Consider the following 20655-nt stretch of genomic DNA (forward strand, 5'->3'; position numbering starts at 1 on the left):
GACTGTGTGCAGTGTTGCCAGATACTGCTGACGTTTTCCAGCCCAAAATATGTTCAAAACCCACCAAAATGCACTTAAAAGCACCCAATCTGGCAATACTGCCTGTGTGCCTGTTCATGTAGCGCATGCCAGACAAAGAGCATCTTGATTGGGTTACTCAGCAAAATAAGCCAATCAGCTTTCAGTGTGGGCGGGCTTTTATCTCTTTTCTCGAGGACCGGAGTTTTCAGTTGAGTCAGTGCAGCCTACAGGATCGGCATGGCAGAGAGAGAGCGCGCCCCAAAAATATATCAATTACACGTCATATATGAGTGTGTATCTTTTATAAATGGGGTTAGCTTATCTAATGTAGCATGTTGGGGAGAATCATAGTATCATATCTATATTTCTGATAAAATTTTAGGTATGATTGTTAAGGTTTTGCTGGGATTCGAACCTGGTTCGTTGGTGTGATGATCCAGCAAACCCCCACTAGGCCACCAGGGGAATGACTCAAATGCAGAGGCGTGAGGCGGAAGTAGAAAAAGTAACAAAAGGTTTATTTATACTATGTACACTATATACAATCCAGGGCAAAACAAAAAAACAAAGAGTATAATACAAAAAGAAAAAGGCAAAAATGCAAAAGCTCAGAAGATCCACAAAACACAGTACAAAGGAAACTGGAGATAAACATAACAGCACAAAGACTCCGTGACAAGAGGACTGAACTCAGGGGTATAAATACACAAACTAATTAAGGACACAGGTGAAGATAATTAGGACTAACAGGCAATTAACAAAAAAAAACACAAAACACAGGAACAGTGGCGGCCTCTAGAGGCCAAAATAAATATGACACGAAAAGGAAATAACAGCGGCCTCTAGAGGCCAAAACAGTCCAAGTCCTAACAGGACCCCCCCCCCCCCCCCCCCCCCCAGGAGCGTCTCCTGACGTTCCCAGGGCGATCCGGATGGGCCGAATGGAAGTCCCGACACAGTTCTTTATCCAGGACATCCCGAGCAGGAACCCAGCAGCGCTCCTCAGGACCATAGCCCTCCCAGTCCACCAGATATTGCAACCCGCCGCGGACCCGGCGGGAGTCAAGCAGGCGATGCACAGTGAACACAGTCTGCCCCTGGAAGATGCGGGGGGGTGGGGGGTTCCTAGGGGCAGGGGCATATGTAGACGTCAGTACAGGCCGCAACAGGGAAACATGGAAAGTGGGGTTGATCCTCAGAGTCCGGGGCAACTGAAGCCGGTAGGAGACAGGGTTCACCCTGCGCACCACCTTGAAGGGGCCAATGTAGCGAGGAGCAAGCTTGCGGTTCTCCACCCGCAGCGGAAGGTCCTTAGTGGACAGCCAAACCCGCTGCCCAGGGCGGAAAGTGTGTGCAGGTCTTCTGTGGCGGTTGGCCTGAGTCTGGTTGGTTCTGGAGGTCTGTATGAGGGTCTTCCTGACCTTGCTCCAGGTTTTGCGACACCGTCTCACATATTGGTTGACCGAGGGCACCCCCGCGTCCTCCTCCTGGTCCGGGAACAGAGGTGGCTGGAACCCGAATTGGCACTGGAATGGCGACAGCTTGGTGGCCGATGACTGCAGGGTGTTGTGGGCGTACTCTGCCCATGGCAGCCAGGTGCTCCACGATGTCGGGTTATCCATAGCCAGGCCTCGCAGGGTGGTTTCCAGGTCCTGGTTGAGCCTCTCCGTCTGACCATTGGACTGTGGGTGAAACCCAGAGGAGAGGCTGGCAGTGGCTCCGATGACCTTGCAGAACCCGTGCCACACTCGGGAGGAGAACTGGGGCCCTCGGTCTGAGACGATGTCCTGTGGAAGACCAAAGACTCGGAAGACATGATTAAATATAAGTTTCGCTGTTTCAAGAGCAGAGGGGAGTTTGCACAGAGGTATGAAGCGGCAGGCCTTGGAGAATCTGTCAACAATGACCAAAATGACCATGTTACCTTGTGACTCAGGGAGACCCGTGATGAAGTCGACTGCCACGTGGGACCAGGGACGCCGGGGAATGGTCAGAGGATGCAGGAGACCCTGGGGACGCTGTCATGGGTTCTTGGTTCTGGTGCAAACCTCACAGGACAGGACAAATGACCTTACTTCCTGCTCCATGTTAGGCCACCAGAAGCGTCTTTTCAGGAAGTCCAGGGTCCTCCGAGCTCCCGGGTGGGCGGTGAGAGGGGAAGAGTGACCCCACTGGAGAACCTTGGCCCGGGCTTGATGTGGGACGTACAAGAGGCCCGGTGGCCCCGTCCCAGGACCGGGGTCCTGGCGTTGGGCTCGTCGAACAGCCTCCTCAATACCCCAGCGGACAGGGGCCACAATCCGGGACACCGGGATAATAGGCCCGACTTCATTCTCCCTGTTAGTGGCAGAGAACAGCCTGGACAGTGCGTCAGGTTTGGTGTTCTTGGAGCCGGGACGGTACGAGAGGGTGAAGTCAAACCGACTAAAAAACAGGGCCCCCCTAGCCTGTCGAGGGTTCAGTCTCTTGGCTTGCTGGAGGTACTCCAGGTTCTTGTGGTCAGTCCAAACCAGGAATGGATGTTGCGCTCCCTCCAGCCAGTGCCTCCACTCCTCAAGGGCCAGTTTGACCGCTAGCAGTTCTCGATCCCCCACATCGTACCGGGACTCCGCAGGACTCAGGCGGTGGGAGAAGTAAGCGCAGGGGTGCAGCTTACCTTCCGAACGTTGAGAGAGTACCGCGCCGACACCACTGTCCGAGGCGTCCACCTCCACGATGAATGGTTGGGAGGTGTCCGGGAGGACCAGAATGGGTGCCGTGCAGAAGCGGGCCTTGAGGTCTTTGAACGCCTTTTCTGCCTGAGGAGACCAGCCATAAGATCCACCTGTCCCTTTGGTGAGGTCTGACATGGGTGCTGCCACAGAACTGAAGTTCCTGATGAACTTGCGGTAGAAGTTAGCGAATCCTAAGAACCGCTGAACCTCCTTAACGGACTTGGGAGTAGGCCAGTCCCGGACGGCCAGGGTCTTGGCAGGGTCCATTTGGAGTTGGCCTGTTCGGACAATAAATCCCAGAAAGGAGACCTCGGGAACATGAAATTCGCATTTCTGGGCCTTGGCGAACAGATTGTTCTGTAGCAGCCTCTGGAGAACCTGGCGGACATGGTGGCGGTGCTCCTGCACGGTCTTGGAAAAGATAAGGATGTCATCGAGGTAGACAAAGACGTACAGGTTAATCATGTCCCTTAAGACGTCATTGATTAGGGCCTGAAAAACAGCTGGTGCGTTGGTGAGTCCAAAGGGCATCACCTGGTATTCGTAGTGCCCAGACGGGGTGTTAAAGGCAGTCTTCCACTCGTCTCCCTGTCGGATACGGATGAGGTGGTATGCGTTCCGTAGGTCCAACTTGGTGAAGACGGTGGCGCCTTGGAGCAGGTCGAAAGCAGTGGACATCAGCGGAAGGGGATATCGGTTGCGCACAGTGATCTTGTTCAGGCCCCTGTAGTCAATACATGGTCGAAGCCCCCCATCCTTCTTGCCGACAAAGAAGAAGCCGGCACCAGCAGGTGAGGTGGAGGGTCGAATGAACCCAGAGACCAGGGCGTCTTTGAGGTATTCCTCCATGGCCTTGCGTTCTGGCTGAGAGAGGGAAAACAGTCTGCCACGAGGAGGGGTAGTCCCAGGGAGCAAGTCGATGGCACAGTCGTAGGCCCGGTGCGGAGGAAGAACGGCGGCCCTGCTCTTGCTGAATACCTCCTTGAGATCCCAGTACTCTGTGGGAACTTGAGATAACTCGGTGAGATCAGGGGGCTCGGCAGGAGACACAGGAGAGCTAGAGAGCAGACAAGAGGCATGGCATGCAGGGCCCCATTCCCCAACCTGGCTTGTTACCCAGTCTATGCGAGGGTTGTGGCGAGTAAGCCAAGGAAGGCCTAGAATAACTGGGAACTCAGGTGAAGGAATCAGGTGCAGGGATATTTCTTCCTTGTGACCTTGAGACTGGAGGAAGACTGGAGAAGTAACTTGGGTGACTCTTCCATCACCTAACGCTTGGCCATCGAGGGCAGACACAGACAGTGGGACTTCAAGAGGTGCAGTCGGAATATTGATGCTTTGGGCGAAGTGAATATCCATAAAATTCCCAGCCGCCCCTGAGTCTATCAAAGCTTGACAAGAGTGGACAGACTCACCCCAGGAGATGGAGACCGGGATGTAGATTCCTTGGCCAGGGAGTCCGGGAGAGAGGGTAGGCCCCGTCACAACCCTCCCTCGGCTGGACGGGGCGGTCCTTTTCCCAAGAGTTCGGGACATGATGCTCGGAAGTGACCAGGCTTGCCACAGTAGATGCAGCACTTGTCCCTCCTTCTGCGCTCCCTCTCAGATGCGGAGAGGCGAGTACGACCCACTTGCATGGGTTCTGGACAGTCACTGAAGGAGGTAGACGGTCTCCAGGTAGAGGTAGGGAGGCTGGGGGGGCTCAAGGCTTGGTGGCGTTCTCTCATCCTGTTGTCCAGACGAATAGCATGTGAGATGAGGGTTTCGAGGTCACTTGGGCATCCAATAGAGGCCAGACCGTCCTTGATGGGGTCAGACAGACCATGGTGGAAGGCTGACACCAGGGCAGTCTCGTTCCATCCACTTACTGCTGCGAGTGTTCGGAACGAGATGGCGTAATCTGCGACGCTTCCTCCTTGCCGGATGGACATGAGCTTTCGGGCTGCGTTGGTACTGATGTCTGCCTGATCGAAGACCCGAAGCATCTCTTTAGAAAACAGCTGGAAATCAAAGCACTCAGGTCCCTGTCTTTGCCAGATAGCAGTAGCCCAGGCTCGCGCCTTACCAGCTAATAAGGTGATCACAAAGGCAATCTTGCGGCGATCCGTAGTGTAGGTGGTAGGCTGAAGCTCAAAGGTGAGTTGACACTGGGTAAGGAACTCTCGGCACTCACTGTGCTTGCCGTCATACCTCTGTGGTGCAGGAAGGCTGGGTTCGCGAGGTGAAGAAGGCAGCATGGCAGGAGGCACTGGAGCAGGAGTGGGAGCTGGATCAGGAGCAGGAACTGGATCAGGAGCAGGAGATGCAGGCAGAGATGTCAGCTGTGCCAGGGTTTTCCCAATTTGCTGAAGCAGTTCCTCGTGGCGAGCAAGGGCCTCACGTTGGCTGGTGAGCGTACATCCATGAGCGTCCATGGTCGCTCCGAAGCGTGTCAAAGCTGCCATAATTCCCTGAAGGTTGGCCGGGTAGACAGTTGAAGCAGCCTCTGCTGAGTCGGTCATGACGGAGTCTTTCTGTTAAGGTTTTGCTGGGATTCGAACCTGGTTCGTTGGTGTGATGATCCAGCAAACCCCCACTAGGCCACCAGGGGAATGACTCAAATGCAGAGGCGTGAGGCGGAAGTAGAAAAAGTAACAAAAGGTTTATTTATACTATGTACACTATATACAATCCAGGGCAAAACAAAAAAACAAAAAGAGTATAATACAAAAAGAAAAAGGCAAAAATGCAAAAGCTCAGAAGATCCACAAAACACAGTACAAAGGAAACTGGAGATAAACATAACAGCACAAAGACTCCGTGACAAGAGGACTGAACTCAGGGGTATAAATACACAAACTAATTAAGGACACAGGTGAAGATAATTAGGACTAACAGGCAATTAACAAAAAAAAACACAAAACACAGGAACAGTGGCGGCCTCTAGAGGCCAAAATAAATATGACACGAAAAGGAAATAACAGCGGCCTCTAGAGGCCAAAACAGTCCAAGTCCTAACAATGATAGCATGTATAACTCTCCTACTTATTGCTCATTTCATAGGGGGACGGAATTGCTGGCGTGTGCTGCGCGGGAGCGTCTGCCCACATTTTTTAGGCCGAGATGAACTTATAGTTTTTGATTTAAAAAAAAATTTCCAATATGTAATGCCCATTGTACATGCTTGTTCTTTAATTCAAAATCACCATCTCGATCTTCAGATTGACCATATGGTATCTGTATTACATTACACAGCATCCTGTCCAGATAAAACCTAGTTAGTACACACAACAGTTGAAAGGGAAGTGATGAGTGATGTTGAATGTTGCCTGCTTGATATGCAAGGCCTCCTGCTACCATGATAACATCATAAGAAAGCTTAAGAGAATTATATGATAGAACTTTTTTCTGGTTTGCACTTCATTTTAAAGGATTGGAGTATTCAAAGATGAATCACAAAAATGCAGAAATATAATACTGTAGAGCTCGTTTATATTAAAAGGTGCATTGATTTTTTGAAATCATCAAATGTGAATTGATTAAAAACAAGTCTCTTGGACCATATTAATCATTTTCACCTGGTAGTCCACCAAGAAGGGGAATTTATTTCCAAATAAATTGCAAATTTTTGCTGATAAAATTAATGGTTTTGGGGTTAAAAAAATAGCCAAAAATAATTAGACTAATTATTATTATTATTATTATTATTATTATTAGAATAATTAGGTTTATGCAAATGCAGTGACGTAACTGATGTATACAGTGATGTAATGACGTGGGTCCCCTTAGCACCCCGAGCTATGGAAAAGCAAACTGGTTCTCAGCTGGTTCGCAAGTTGAACAAGTTGTGAACCAGCACCAGCACTGGCCCCGAACCAGCCCTGGAACTGATTTGGTGGAAAAGGGGTATCAGTGAAGCTGGAAAGGGATGTTTCTTGTGATAAAATTGCATATGTGATTGTGTCCAGTACTGTAAAGGAAGAAATCCCTGACAATGAGCAAGAGAAAGGGAATGAGAGAGAGCAGGTCGAACCAGCGAGTGAGGAGGCAGAGGTACACCTGGTACATCTTTTCTGAGATTTATTCTTCTAATATAAAATATCTGCAAATATCTGATTCATTTTAAATGATTTGATGGTACTCCAGCAAGAGGCCCAGGAAGGCAGTGATCACGAGGAGGCTGAGGAAGAAGAGGAGGAGGAGGAAGACGAGGAGTTGGATGCTGATGAGAGTTCAGATGATTCAGACTCCGAGTTGGATGAGAAAGGTACATGACTGTGATATATTTTTTTTAATTAGCATACACAGGCTGTTCTGTCCCTTTCTGTTTTCTCTGTTCACTTCTTTAATTCTGAGTGCATACAAGTAACAGACTTTATCAACCGTTTGGGTCTGAACACCTCAAAGCAAAAACAAACAAGCAAATAGCCATATGGTGATTTGGTTTAAAACTAATATTAACTGATATAACAGAAGCCATGGTCTAATGGTTAGAAAAGCAGCTTTGGGACCAAAAGGTTGCTGGTTCAAGTCCATGGACAAGCAGGAATGGCTGAAGTGCCCTTGAACAAGGCACCTAGAAGAAGAAAAAGCATTTATTTGTCACATGTACATTCAAGCACAGTGAAATTCATCCTCTGCATTTAACCCATCTGAAGCAGTGAACACACACAAGCACGCACACAAGTGAGCAATGAGCACACACACACATACCCAGAGCAGTGGGCAGCCACACTACAGTGCCCAGGGAGCAGTTGGAGGTTAGGTGCCTTGCTCAAGGGCACTTCAGTTCAAGGCTGCCTCATGTTAACATAACCACACAGAAAGGCCCCCGTCGGCCGCTGGGTTCGAACCCCGAACCTTCTTGCTGTGAGGCGACAGTGCTAACCACTACACCACCGTGCCACCCAACTGCTCCCCAGGCTTTTCTGGGTATGTTGTATATCACTCTAGATAAATACGTCTGCTAAATGCTATTAATCTAATGTAATTTTCACAGTATGATGACCTCGGCAAAAATATCAAAGTGCCACTCACTGTATGAATATTATGCTCTTTAAGATATTGTAATCTTTCAAAAAACAACTTCCACCTTCAATGTGTGTCATCAATAGGGAGCAAGTACTCATTCTTTCAGATAAATTGTAATTTTTTTTTATTCTAGTCAAGGTTTCCTATAGAGAGAAAAAAGAAACCTAACCTTATTATTTTTGTGTCTGGAACAGAGAACTTCCAAGCAGACCTTGCCAACATCACTTGTGAGATTGCCATCAAGCAGAAGCTAATCGATGAGCTGGAGAACAGCCAAAGACGTCTTCACACCCTCAAACAGCAATATGAGCAAAAGCTCATGATGCTGCAGAGCAAGATACGGGACACGCAGCTGGAGAGAGATCGTGTGCTGCAAAACATGGGTAGGGGAAGCCACGGGACAAGCATCGCACCTTCCTTAATGTTATAAAGTATACATATCAATGTCTGGAACAAGTTTATTATTATGGCTGCTATGTGCATATAAGTGTGTGTGGTTGTGTCTTCCAGGCACCATGGAGTCCTGTACCGAGGACAAGGCTAAGAAGATAAAGGCAGAGTATGAGAAGAAACTGAGCACAATGAATAAAGAACTACACAAACTACAAGCCGCCCAGAAAGAACACGCCCGTCTGCTCAAGAACCAGTCGCAATATGAGAAGCAGCTCAAGAAACTCCAACAGGAAGTTGTGGAGATGAAGAAAACCAAAGTACATAAACCAGTGTTTCATTCTAAAAACAATATTATTATATGACATAGTTAACAGTTATTCCACAAAATTGAGTCGTACATGAGCTGATGAGGCACATAGCACCGAGATGGCTATAAGCCATGTATGATGAGATTGAGTGGTATAACTGTTTCATTCTATCCACATTCACTGGATTTTGAGAAATGGAGCATTATTATTTTTTGCAAATTTGTAAAAAAAAAAAAAACTTTTTATACAAAATGTGCAACAAAATTATTTCTGCTTAGAATGTAAACAAACTGGCGAAATGACAGTAGCAATTTGTGAAAAATGCTATAATAATCATTCTTGAAAAATAAAAAAAAGATTCTTGAAGAATAAAAAAAAAAGTTCTTACCATTAAATACTTTCATTCCATATTTTGTTGCTTTTTATTTTTGTATTTTTTGTGGTTTTGTTTTCGAGTAAAGTTTTTATTTCATCCTTGGTTGGTTCAGCAACATGCTCTGCCATTTTGTTTTTCTCTACTCACGGTATATGAGCTGATAGCCTAGTAGTAGAGTAACCAATCAGAGCATGCGATTGCTCATATCCAAAGAATGTGGATAAAATAAAACTAAATATACATGTAATTAATAGACTTGAGATTATCTGAATAGTGCATCTAACTGAAAGTATGTTTTAATAAGTCTTGGAGAACAAAACATCACCATCCAATGGTCCGATATCTTTCAAATTTGTAAATAAATCTCCAAAGCTGTATTTTTGTGATAATCAAAACAGTTATGGAACGCTTAGCTTTGCTTCAGTTTGACCTCAATCGAGCGCATGTGTGTGTGTGCTTGTGCTTGCACAGTCTGCACTGACTGTCTCTGTGTTGACTGTTGCTAGGTGCGTCTGATGAAGCAAATGAAGGAGCAGCAGGAGAAGAACCGGCTGGCAGAGTCGCGCAGGAACCGTGAGATTGCCACACTGAAGAAGGACCAACGAAAACAGGAGGTGCTGCATGCATGGCCCTCAATTATTCCTACATTAAGGACAAAAGTTGATGTGTATACAGTATATACAGATGAGGCATTCAGCATTGAGTTCACGACCCTCATTTTCACAAGAAAACTGTACAGCACTGTATATGAGTTCTATTTACCTTCTCATGAAATCGGCTCAGATATGTTTAGATTTCACATGCTGGTGGTACCAGTGTTCTAAGCTAACCAGAATATGAAAATGCAAATCCATGTTCGGATTTCCAATAAGAGAAGAACCAGCGGAGACCAGTGGTATCTGTTCGAGTATCAGAATTTTCCAGAAATGTTGGCGAAAATCTTCTCATTTAATTAGTGTAAGGTTCAGACATAAAGGGTTGCTTTTCTCCAACGGTTGTATCTTGTCTTTTTGCAATAACATGACCAAAGAGTAGAGGGAAGAAGAGTTAATAGAGGGAAGGGAGTTGGAATTGGGTTACAGTAGAATATGAGGGTGGCCCTAATTTGCATATTCATAGATCTTAGTATTCTTTATGAAAGTAAAGGTATAGAAATGCTCTCCTTGCATTTGAGTAGGTTCTTGGGGATTAAACTAATTTGATTATACAGTTGAAATGATTTTAATAGAAAAATTGCATGTTCAGAGCCGCTTTAAAAAAAATTTAAAAAGCCGTGTTAATGAGCTTTCTGCTTTGTGTTCTGTGCACTGCAGCACCAGCTGAAACTGCTTGAGGCCCAAAAGAGGCAGCAAGAGCTCATACTGCGCAGGAAGACTGAGGAGGTAAAGCTCTCTCTGTCTCTATACACACACACACACACACACACACACACACACACACACACACACACAGAGAGACCCTTATTTGTCTTCCTATCCTTGTGAGGACCTTCCAGTGATGTAATTAATGCAACTGATTGATGCTATTGACAACTAAATTTAACCCAGTCCTTAACATTAGTGTAGCAAGTGTTCTAGGTGGGTGGAGCACAGAAGCACGGCAGGCCAGAACTGAGTTCTCAAAACTCGTTTATTTTAGCTTTTCAGCTTTTAACTATACACGCACGCACACACACAGGTATCCAGGTCGGGAGTAGCCCCCTTCCTCCGTGCTCCCTCTCCTCTTATAGGGCACGGTCACTGGGGAAGACACACAAACACAGGTTAATTCCCGTCAGGTGCAGTGATTCCGCCACTTACCTTCCCTGACTCCGCCCTCCATTCACAGACCGACGCTTGACCACGACCCCGCTGCCACATACCCCCACCGCCCGACTCAGGCCGGGCAGCCGACACCCCCCCCCCGACGGGAGAGGAAGTCCGCCACAACCAACTGCGCCCCCGGCCTATGGACCACCTCGAACTTAAACGGCTGGAGTGCCAGATACCAATGGGTGATCCGCACGTTGGCATCCTTCATGCAGTGGAGCCACTGCAGGGGCGCATGGTCCGACCAGAGGGTGAAAGGGCACCCCAGCAGATAGTAGCGGAAGGCGAGAACCGCCCACTTGATGGCGAGGCATTCCTTCTCTATGGTGTTGTACCTGCCCTCACGCACCGACAGCTTGCGGCTGATGTACAGCACTGGACGGTCCTCCCCCTCCACCTCCTGGGACAGAACAACCCCCAGCCCTCTGTCAGATGCATCCGTCTGTAAAACAAAGGGGAGAGAAAAGTCAGGGGAGTGTAACAGTGGCCCCCCACACAGTGCAGCCTTTACCTTAGAGAAAGCCTGCTGGCATTGCTCCGTCCACTGGACCGGATCTGGTGCCCCCTTTTTAGTGAGATCAGTCAGCGGGCTGGTGACGTCCAAATAATTAGGTATAAACCTACGATAATAGCCAGCCAGCCCCAGGAACTGCCTCACCCCCTTTTTGGTCTTGGGCCTCGGGCAGGCCGCAATCGCTGCCGTCTTATTGATTTGACACCTGCCCATTGCCCAAGTGGAAGCCCAGATACCGTACTTCCACCCGCCCAATCACACACTTCTTCGGGTTGGCTGTGAGACCCGCTCGCCTCAGCGACCCCAGGACGGCCCTCAGGTGTTTTAGGTGCCGCGGCCGGTCATTACTATAAATAATAATGTCATCCAAGTATGCGGCCGCATAGGTGGCATGGGGGCGGAGGACCCTATCCATAAGTCGCTGGAACGTAGCGGGCGCCCCAAACAGCCCAAACGGAAGTGTGACGAACTGGTGTAAGCCAAACGGTGTGGAAAAGGCTGTTTTCTCTCAGGATAGTGGAGTCAAGGGGATCTGCCAATATCCCTTTGTCAAATCCAGTGTCAAATAAAAATGAGCCATGCCTAGTCGATCGAGCAACTCGTCAATACGAGGCATTGGGTATGCGTCAAATTTAGACACCGCGTTGACTTTTCTATAGTCCACACAGAACCGGACCGACCCATCGGCCTTGGGAACCAAGACCACCGGACTGCTCCAGTTACTGTGGGACTCCTCGACAATGCCCATTTCGAGCATGGTCTCGAGTTCTTCCCGAACCACCTTTTTCTTGTGTTCGGGCAGTCTGTAAGGGCGGCTGCGCACTACCACCCCCGGGGGCGTCTCAATGTGGTGTTCTATGAGGTGGGTGCGGCCGGGCAGGGGCGAGAACACGTCAGAAAATTCTGTTTGCAACCGGGCGACCTCCACGAGCTGGGTCGGGGAGAGGTGGGCTCCACAGGGGACCGGAGCGGTGGGTGATGCCAATTTTCCCTTTTGAACCTCCAGCCCCAGCTCTGCCTTCTCGGGAACCACCGACACCAGCGCCACGGGGACCTCCTTGCTCCAACGTTTTAACAGATTGAGGTGGTATACCTGTAACGCCCCACCCCTGTCCGTTCGCCTCACCTCATATTCGACGTCCCCGACTCGCCGTATGACCTCAAAGGGTCCTTGCCACCTGGCGATTAATTTAGAGCTCGACGTGGGCAATAGCACGAGTACTTTGTCTCCCGGTGGGAATTCCCTAAGGCATGCGCCCATGTTGTACAGGCGGACTTGACGTTCTTGAGCCTGCCACAAATTCTCCTGGGTTAGGTGTGCGAGTGTGTGGAGTTTTGCGCGCATGTCAATAATGTATTGAATTTCATTTTTGCACGGGGAAGGTCCCTCCTTCCAATTTTCCCGCAGCACATCTAGGATGCCGTGCGGCTTACGCCCATATAATAATTCAAACAGGGAGAACCCCGTGGAGGCTTGTGGGACCTCTCGCACTGCGAAAAGCAGGGGTTCGAGCCATTTATCCCAGTTACGTGCGTCCTCGCTTACAAATTTTTTAATTATGTTTTTGAGGGTGTGATTAAACCGTTTGACTAAGCCATCCGTTTGTGGGTGATAAATGCTGGTGCGGATCGGCTTGATTCCCAATAACCCATACAATTCGCGCAGTATGCGTGACATGAACGTAGTGCCTTGATCAGTCAGAATCTCTTTGGGGATTCCGACTCGGGAGATAACGTGGAAGAGCGCTTCCGCAATACTACGTGCGGAGATATTGCGGAGCGGCACCGCTTCTGGATATCGCGTTGCATAGTCCACCAGAACTAAAATAAAGTGATACCCTCGTGTTGACCGATCTAATGGCCCAACGAGATCCATCCCAATTCTTTCGAACGGGGTCTCGATTAATGGTAGAGGGCGCAAAGGCGCTTTTGGGATGGCTGCTGGATTTACTAACTGGCATTCACGGCATGCCGTACACCACCTACGGACATCGCCGCGAATCCCTGGCCAATAGAACCGGGCCATTATTCGGGCTAGTGTCTTATCCTGCCCTAAGTGTCCAGCCATGGAATTAAAGTGAGCCGCCTGGAATACCAATTCCCGGCGGCTCTTTGGGATCAAAAGTTGGGTTATTTGTTCCTTAGTTTGAGTGTCCTGCGTCACTCGGTATAGCCTATCCTTAATAATGGAAAAATAGGGGAAGGACGGGGTGGCGTTTGGCTGGAGCGTTTGACCATCGATTACTCTCACTTGGTCAAACGCATGCCGCAGAGACTCGTCTCGCGATTGCTCTAACGGAAAATCCGCGAAGGATTTCCCGAGAGAGGGAGGAGGAGCCTGCTGCTCCTCACTCTGACGCGGTGATGATGTAGACGGCTCTGTGACAGCTGCTCCCGCCAACGCCACTCCGGGACCTCCCCCCGCTAAACTACGGCAGGACCCACTCTTCACTAAGTGCATCATTAAATCCCGAAATCCCAGCCAATCAGTCCCCAAAATTATAGAGTGGGTGAGGCGAGGATTAACCGCCGCCTGAACTCTAAATTTCTCCCCTCGAAACAGAATGTGGACCGACACTAAAGGATAGTTGTGAACATCCCCGTGTACACACAACACCTTCACCAACTGTGCTCTCCCCAGTGCCTTGTTTTGCACCAGGCTTTGGTGGATTGAGGTCTGATTACAGCCGGAATCCACCAAAGCCTGATACATATCCCCTTGGATACTCACCGGTATGCGATACGCTCCAGCCCGATTGAGGGCGGTTCCTGGCACGTCGGGGATCCGGACCACCGCACCCACCTCCATCGCCGAGCACTGATGCTGGAGGTGCCCCGGCTCCCCGCAGCGCCAGCACACTGGCCTGGGCTCTCTCTCTGCACCGGTGTTCCGGATATCACTCACCTGAGGGGGGGGAAGACACAGACACGGAAGTAGGAAACGGTAGGACACCGCGGGTGCGGCGGGCCGGCTGGGGTGGAGCCGGCCCCCGCCTCCGCGGTGGGGGAATGGGGTGAGGGAGAGGAACAGAAGGGGAGAGAGAGGGAGAAGGGAGGGGAGAAGGGGAGACACGCTGTCCTGCCATTGGAACGGCCGCCATATGGTCCTCCGCCAGCTCAATGGCCTGATCCAGCAACGCCGGGCGATGGCACTGGACCCACTCCGTGGTTCCTTCTGGAAGTCGAGCAACGAACTGCTCCAACGCCACCAGATCGATGATCTCCTCGGCGTTGCGGTTGTCGGCCCTCAGCCACCGGCAGCAGGTGTCCCAGAGTTGCTGGCCCAATGCGAACGGCCGGCCGACCTCCTCCAGGCGCAGCACGCGGAAGCGCTGCTGCTCCGGAGTGCGACCCACGCGCTGGAGGACGGCCCTGCGGAGGTCCGCGTAGACCAGCCGGCTGTCGGCGGGGAGCTGTAGCACGGCCAGTTGCGCCTCGCCCGTGAGCAGGGGGAGGAGGCGCACCGCGCGCTGTTCCATCGGCCAACCCCACGCCTCTGCTGCCTGCTCAAAGAGAGCGAGGAAGGCCTCGGGGTCGTCGTGCGGGCCCATCTTCGTCAGGGTGAGGTGGGAAGGGCCCGCAGCGGTGGAGGTGGTGGACCCCGCCGACGCGAGTAGGTGCCGGAACGCCTGGCGATCTTCCTGCTGCGCCAGCACCAGGGTCTCGAACCTTTGCTCCTGTTCTTCCTGGAGGACGACCAGTGCCTGGTGCTGGCTCTGTTGGGCCGTGGCGAGGGCATGGATCAGGTCCTTGAAGGGGGAGGACTCCATGGGGCTGTTCTCTCCTGCGCTCCGTTCCCGGGTTTCAGCACCACTGTAGCAAGTGTTCCAGGTGGGTGGAGCACAGAAGCACGGCAGGCCAGAACTGAGTTCTCAGAACTCGTTTATTTTAACTTTTCAGCTTTTAACTATACACTCACGCACACACACAGGTATCCATGTCGGGAGTAGCCCCCTTCCTCCGCTCTCCCTCTCCTCTTATAGGGCACGGTCACTGGGGAAGACACAAACACAGGTTAATTCCCGTCAGGTGCAGTGATTCTGCCACTTACCTTCCCTGACTCCGCCCTCCATTCACAGACCAACGCTTGACCACGCCCCCGCTAATTGCTGCCACAATTAGTAACCAGGATTTTTTTTTTGACTGTTTTAAGTTTTAAAAATGTTTTTCACTGAAAAAAAATTTCCTTGTAAGGGCCAACACCCTCAGCACCTCCAAGGGTCGAAATTAAGCATGTACCGACGGACATGGGCAAGTCATTCTCATACTCAGGCAACAATAAAATTATCACTAGTTGTCCGTCGGACAACTGTGTTTGAATGTCTATTTTACCAAGAAAAATTAAGTTGTGATTCCTAACAGAAACAGAACGAAAACTTTATTTTTCCCGTCTTCTCTTTCATTTGTCCTTGACTTTGGTTCGTTGCAGTAGTTGACGCTTCCATTCGCGAGATGGCGCTACATGATATTATGATTATTCACACGAGGTGCCACTGTCACGTAGGCTAGAACGAACGAAGTGTCTTTTTGGACTGATTTTTAATTCTGATTTGATCAGTTACACTTGACCATGATGATATGATGTTTTCTGACTGTTTAACGTTTAATAGAAGATACTAGTAGTTATACCTAGTTGTTTTACTGTTCATCATGATGAAATAAACACCAAACACATATGAGTGTTATAACTTTATTTCTATCAATCAGTAATCAAACAATGGCAAAACAAGTTGAAATATTTTATTGCATACTCTATAATGTACATCCAGATTGCTTTTTATGCAAATTACTTACCCAGTCAACCTGCAAAAAAGTAGGGCAACTGATACATGCATGCGGGCAAGTAAATTTTTGGGGTTGGTTGCCCTGAGGGCAAGTACATTCAAAAGTTAATTTCAACCCCTGACCTCCCCCATAAACCCATACATATAGTAATTGGATGTTGATGTGTCCTGTAGGTGACGGCTCTGAGGCGGCAGGTTCGGCCCATTTCAGGAAAGATGAACAGGAAGGTTCTCCTCCCTGAAACTGTACAGGAAGCTTCCCACAGAATGCCCAGCACACGCGCGCACACAGGAACCGGAGCTCCAAATGGAACCAGGTACGGGCTACAAATGTGTAGATATATGTGTGCAGATATGCATATGTGAATGTGTTTTGAGGCCATGCCTCTTATAGTAGCTGTATGTGTTCAGCAGACTGTACCATCGCAGACCTGTGGGGATTTACTCCACCCGCGTAGCACGGGTTAAATGGCAGAGTCTGGAACGGCGCATCTCTGACATCATCATGCAGCGTATGACTATCTCCAACATGGAGGCAGATATGAATCGCCTTCTCAAGGTGAAAAAAGGATATAATGTCTTAAAAGACTCACCACCTTTCTTCTTTTAGTCATTCAGTAACTCACAAATTCAAATGTAGCTGTTTCATGTTATGAACTAAACATGAAAACAACATGTGTTAACACATAAAAGCATAGAGCAAATGTGGTAATGAAGCATCCACTCTCACTGTACCCATAGCAACGGGAGGATCTGACGCGGCGGAGAGACAAGCTGAGCAGGAAGAAGGAGAAGATGGCTGTCGAGGGCCCTGAAGCTGAAAAGGCCATACAGTCTGTGAACGAGGAATTGGAGTCCCTGTTGGCCAACATCGACTATATCAACGACAGCATTGCTGACTGTCAGGCCAACATCATGCAGATGGAGGAGGCAAAGGTGTGTTACATCATTACGTATAAATACATTTGAGATCAGTTAGACAAATTATTCTTCTATAAGAACAAGGAATATAAAGATATTTAGAAAAAAGTGTGTGTGTGTGTGTGTGTGTAGGAGGAGGGTGAGACGATGGATGTTTCAGCTGTGATCAGCTCCTGCACCCTTTCAGAGGCTCGTTTCCTCCTGGATCACTTCATGTCCATGGCTATCAATAAGGTATCTAACAGTGTTGTACAAACACATTTTAGTAAGCAGCAGGAAATATATCAACATTTTATCACCTCCCAAAAATAGGGTGAGAGCCATGTTTAATTTGAAGAACAAAATTGACCGTGCTGTTTAGGTGGAGTATCATGGATATCTGTAAGCTCATGTATATAGAAGAGCTCAGTTTGTGCCTAACTATGACGATGTTTGAGGTTGGGAGCAGTAGTGCAATAGTGAGATGGTGCAAAATGGCAATGACCAGATTGGGAGAAATGGGAACTCCATTTCAGGCTAAAAACATGATTACATCAGTGTTTATTCTATCCACATTCACTGGATATGAGCAATTGCATGCTCTGATTGACTACTCCACTACCAGGATATCAGCTCATATACCGTAAACAAAATGATGGCGCATGTTGCTTAACCAACCGAGGACAAAATAAAAACTCTACTCAAAAACAAAATTAAAAAAAGCAATAAAATATGGAATGAAAGTATTTAATGGTAAGAACGTATCTTTATTATTTTTCAAGAATTGTTATTATTGTAGCAGGGTGGCACGGTGGTGCAGTGGTTAGCACTGTTGCCTCACAGCAAGAAGGTTCTGGGTTTGAGCCCTGTGGCCGGTGAGGGCCTTTCTCTGTGGAGTTTGCATGCTCTCTCCGTGTCCGCGTGGGTTTCCTCTGGGTGCTCTGGTTTCCCCCACAGTCCAAAGACATGCAGGTTAGGCTAATTGGTGACTCTAAATTGACCATAGGTGTGAATGTGAGTGTGAATGGTTGTTTGTCTCCATGTGTCAGCCCTGTGATGACCTGGCGACTTGTCCAGGGTGTACCCCGCCTTTCGCCCGTAGTCAGCTGGGATGGGCTCCAGCTTGCCTGCGACCCTGCACAGGATAAGCGGTAATGGATGGATGGATTATTATCGCATTTTTCACAAATTGCTAGTCATTTCGCCGGTTTGTTTACATTCTAAGCAGAAATGATTTTGTCGGATGTTTTGTACAAAGTTTTTATTTATTGAATTTGCAAAAAATAAAAATGCTCTGTTTATCAAAATCCAGTGAATGTGGGTAGAATAAAACAGTCATTCTACCCAATCTCACCATATATGGCTATCAGCTCATGTACGACTCGATTTCGTGGAATAACTGTTAAATATTCTGTGAAAGGGTTAACTTTGGTGACCTTAGAGTGGAATGTTTACACGTAATGATGCTTTGGTGCCTGTTATCTGTCTGCATTGCTCTCATTGATATCATTGGCAAGTTTGTGACAGACAGCAAAATGTCCTTGTGAACACAGCCTTACAGTTGACCCTGTAACCATTCCATTCATTTGCATTGCTATAAGTAAACCTCCCAGTTTTACATGGTTGTATATCCTTCTACTACTTTCCATCCAGTGATAAAGACAAACTGATAGACTACTCATTCAAACGAAGTCTAAGTCTGTATCTGCTGTCTCAGGGTCTACAGGCGGCCCAGAAGGAGTCTCAGATCAAGGTGATGGAGGGCCGGCTCAAACAGACGGAGATCAACAGCGCCACTCAGAACCAGCTGCTATTCCACATGCTGAAGGAGAAGGCCGAGTTTAATCCGGAGTTGGATGCACTGCTTGGGAACGCTCTGCAAGGTGAGTCTCCCTCCGAGTAAAGACTCTGAGAGATCCTTCAGCTGCTCTGCCCAACCCTGTGACTGCTCATACACACCTCCATAGTACAGACGTCTAAACTCATTTAAATATATAAATGAAATCCTGGTGTGTATTCCTTTATGACTTGATGGCTGTAGCTATGTTGTCCATATACATACATGCATAGTGAAATATTACTTTCAACAGGGCTGGTCAGATCAGCACACTGCATGACCTGACCACAAATGTTCTGATTACACTCCTGAATAGATGCTGAATGAAACGTGCTCAAAGAATTATCTATGATTCTTAAAACGTGACATTTGTTAGTTTATGGCAGCATCTGTTCAGCAGCATTAGACCTCTGTGCTTGTTTGTGTTTGATTGGATTTAGTTATGTTTGTTTTTTACAATTGGGGGAATGTGTTTTTTGATTTGTGTGTTGCCTTTTTTCTGTTCCCCCATTGCCTGAATTGAAACAGAGCTAGGTAACATGCCTGTGGGTAAGTACCGGATACCATCCTCCCTGTACCACGTTCTGAGAGCATGGGTCTCCTATATTAAACTAACCACAAACTAGCAGTTTCATCTGCAGGTGCATGAAGTGTACTGCTGTGAGGCTTAATTTCATCCTTCCACCCCTCTTTTCTTCCCTTCTCCATGCCAGTGGCTCTTACATGTGCTTCAACCACACAGTTAATCACACATTAACCATTAGTACAAGCTGGAAGCCCAGGCCCATGACAGGTTAAAGAGGAACTTTCCATATTGACTGGTTCACATCAGTAAACACCTACTGCTTTTTATGCTCCTCGAGACAACTTGTCCTGAAATTCCTTACTCTATAACTTGGACTTCATAGCTTCTCGACCCAGCTGGAGAGTATTGATCCATGTTTTAAAGCTGAACAGCAAGCATGGTGACACAGCTCATATTATCCTCATTTGCTTTCTCTGTGATATTAATATACAGCTCAACTAAGATTTAAATAACAATTCCCTTAACTCGAGATGAGTGACCTATTGCATCCACTGAAAGACAATAAAACATCTGGAGTGGCTTCTAGACTACTCAGACATGTATACATTTTGACCACCGTTTTGTTTTTGTCCTGTTCAGAGAATGAAGATGACAGTAGCAGTGATGAATCAACACAGAGTCCTGCAGCAGATGGAAAGTACGTCAACAGGCAGGATTTAGTCATTTTGTTTTAATATACAATGACATTTAAAATGTTTCAGCCCTTTTTTTTTTTGATGATGGTGTGTTTTGTATAAGTTCTATGAGTTTGTTTCACTCATTAATCTCATTCACTCTGTCTTGTTGCAGCACCATGGCCACTGACCTCATGAAGCTTTGTGGAGAGACCAAGTCCAGGAGTAAGGTAAGCTTTCTGGGTGTCTGCAAATGCTTTCACTCATCAAGGTTATTGAGTCTCATAGAGCTAAAGCAAGGGGAATGGACCACTCCACTTTTTTTTTTTTAATATCCATACATCTATACTGTAATTACCATAGACAGTACTTTCAGGAAAAATGTTTCCCTGCTTACAAAGACCAGAAAAGCCCGTCCATCCATCCATCTGTAGCCGCTTTATCCTGTTCTACAGGGTCGCAGGCAAGCTGGAGCCTATCCCAGCTGACTACGAGTGAGAGGCGGGGTACACCCTGGACAAGTCGCCAGGTTATCGCAGGGCTGACACACAGACACAGACAACCATTCACACCTACAGTCAATTTAGAGTCACCAGTTAACCTAACCTGCATGTCTTTGGACTGTGGGGGAAACCGGAGCACCCGGAGGAAACCCACGCGGACACGGGGAGAACATGCAAACTCCTATTTTGACTATTTTCTAAGATAAGATAATATAAGAGAAACTTTATTGATCTCTCGGTAGGGAAATATACATGGTCCAGCAGCTTACAGATAGAAAGAGTCATAG

The 20655-nt window shown here is 48.1% G+C and overlaps 1 protein-coding gene across 5 annotated transcripts in view; it reads left to right on the forward strand.

Moving 5' to 3' along the window:
* Positions 1–20655, forward strand: part of kif21a (kinesin family member 21A) — an 88246-nt gene that overhangs the window by 47196 nt on the left and 20395 nt on the right. For 3 of the 5 annotated variants that reach the window (XM_060914938.1, XM_060914940.1, XM_060914942.1), the window contains exons 12-25: positions 6683–6767; positions 6861–6981; positions 7940–8128; positions 8256–8455; positions 9329–9436; positions 10136–10204; positions 16103–16245; positions 16340–16487; positions 16670–16864; positions 16982–17083; positions 18546–18711; positions 19194–19214; positions 19831–19888; positions 20041–20095. In XM_060914938.1, coding sequence (XP_060770921.1) covers positions 6683–6767; positions 6861–6981; positions 7940–8128; positions 8256–8455; positions 9329–9436; positions 10136–10204; positions 16103–16245; positions 16340–16487; positions 16670–16864; positions 16982–17083; positions 18546–18711; positions 19194–19214; positions 19831–19888; positions 20041–20095 — 1660 coding nt within the window. The remainder of the gene's footprint in view (positions 1–6682; positions 6768–6860; positions 6982–7939; positions 8129–8255; positions 8456–9328; positions 9437–10135; positions 10205–16102; positions 16246–16339; positions 16488–16669; positions 16865–16981; positions 17084–18545; positions 18712–19193; positions 19215–19830; positions 19889–20040; positions 20096–20655) is intronic. The other 2 variants (XM_060914939.1, XM_060914941.1) reach the window with 2 other exon arrangements.

This window comes from Neoarius graeffei, chromosome 2 (genome assembly GCF_027579695.1).
Source record: "Neoarius graeffei isolate fNeoGra1 chromosome 2, fNeoGra1.pri, whole genome shotgun sequence".
Lineage (NCBI taxonomy): Eukaryota > Metazoa > Chordata > Actinopteri > Siluriformes > Ariidae > Neoarius > Neoarius graeffei.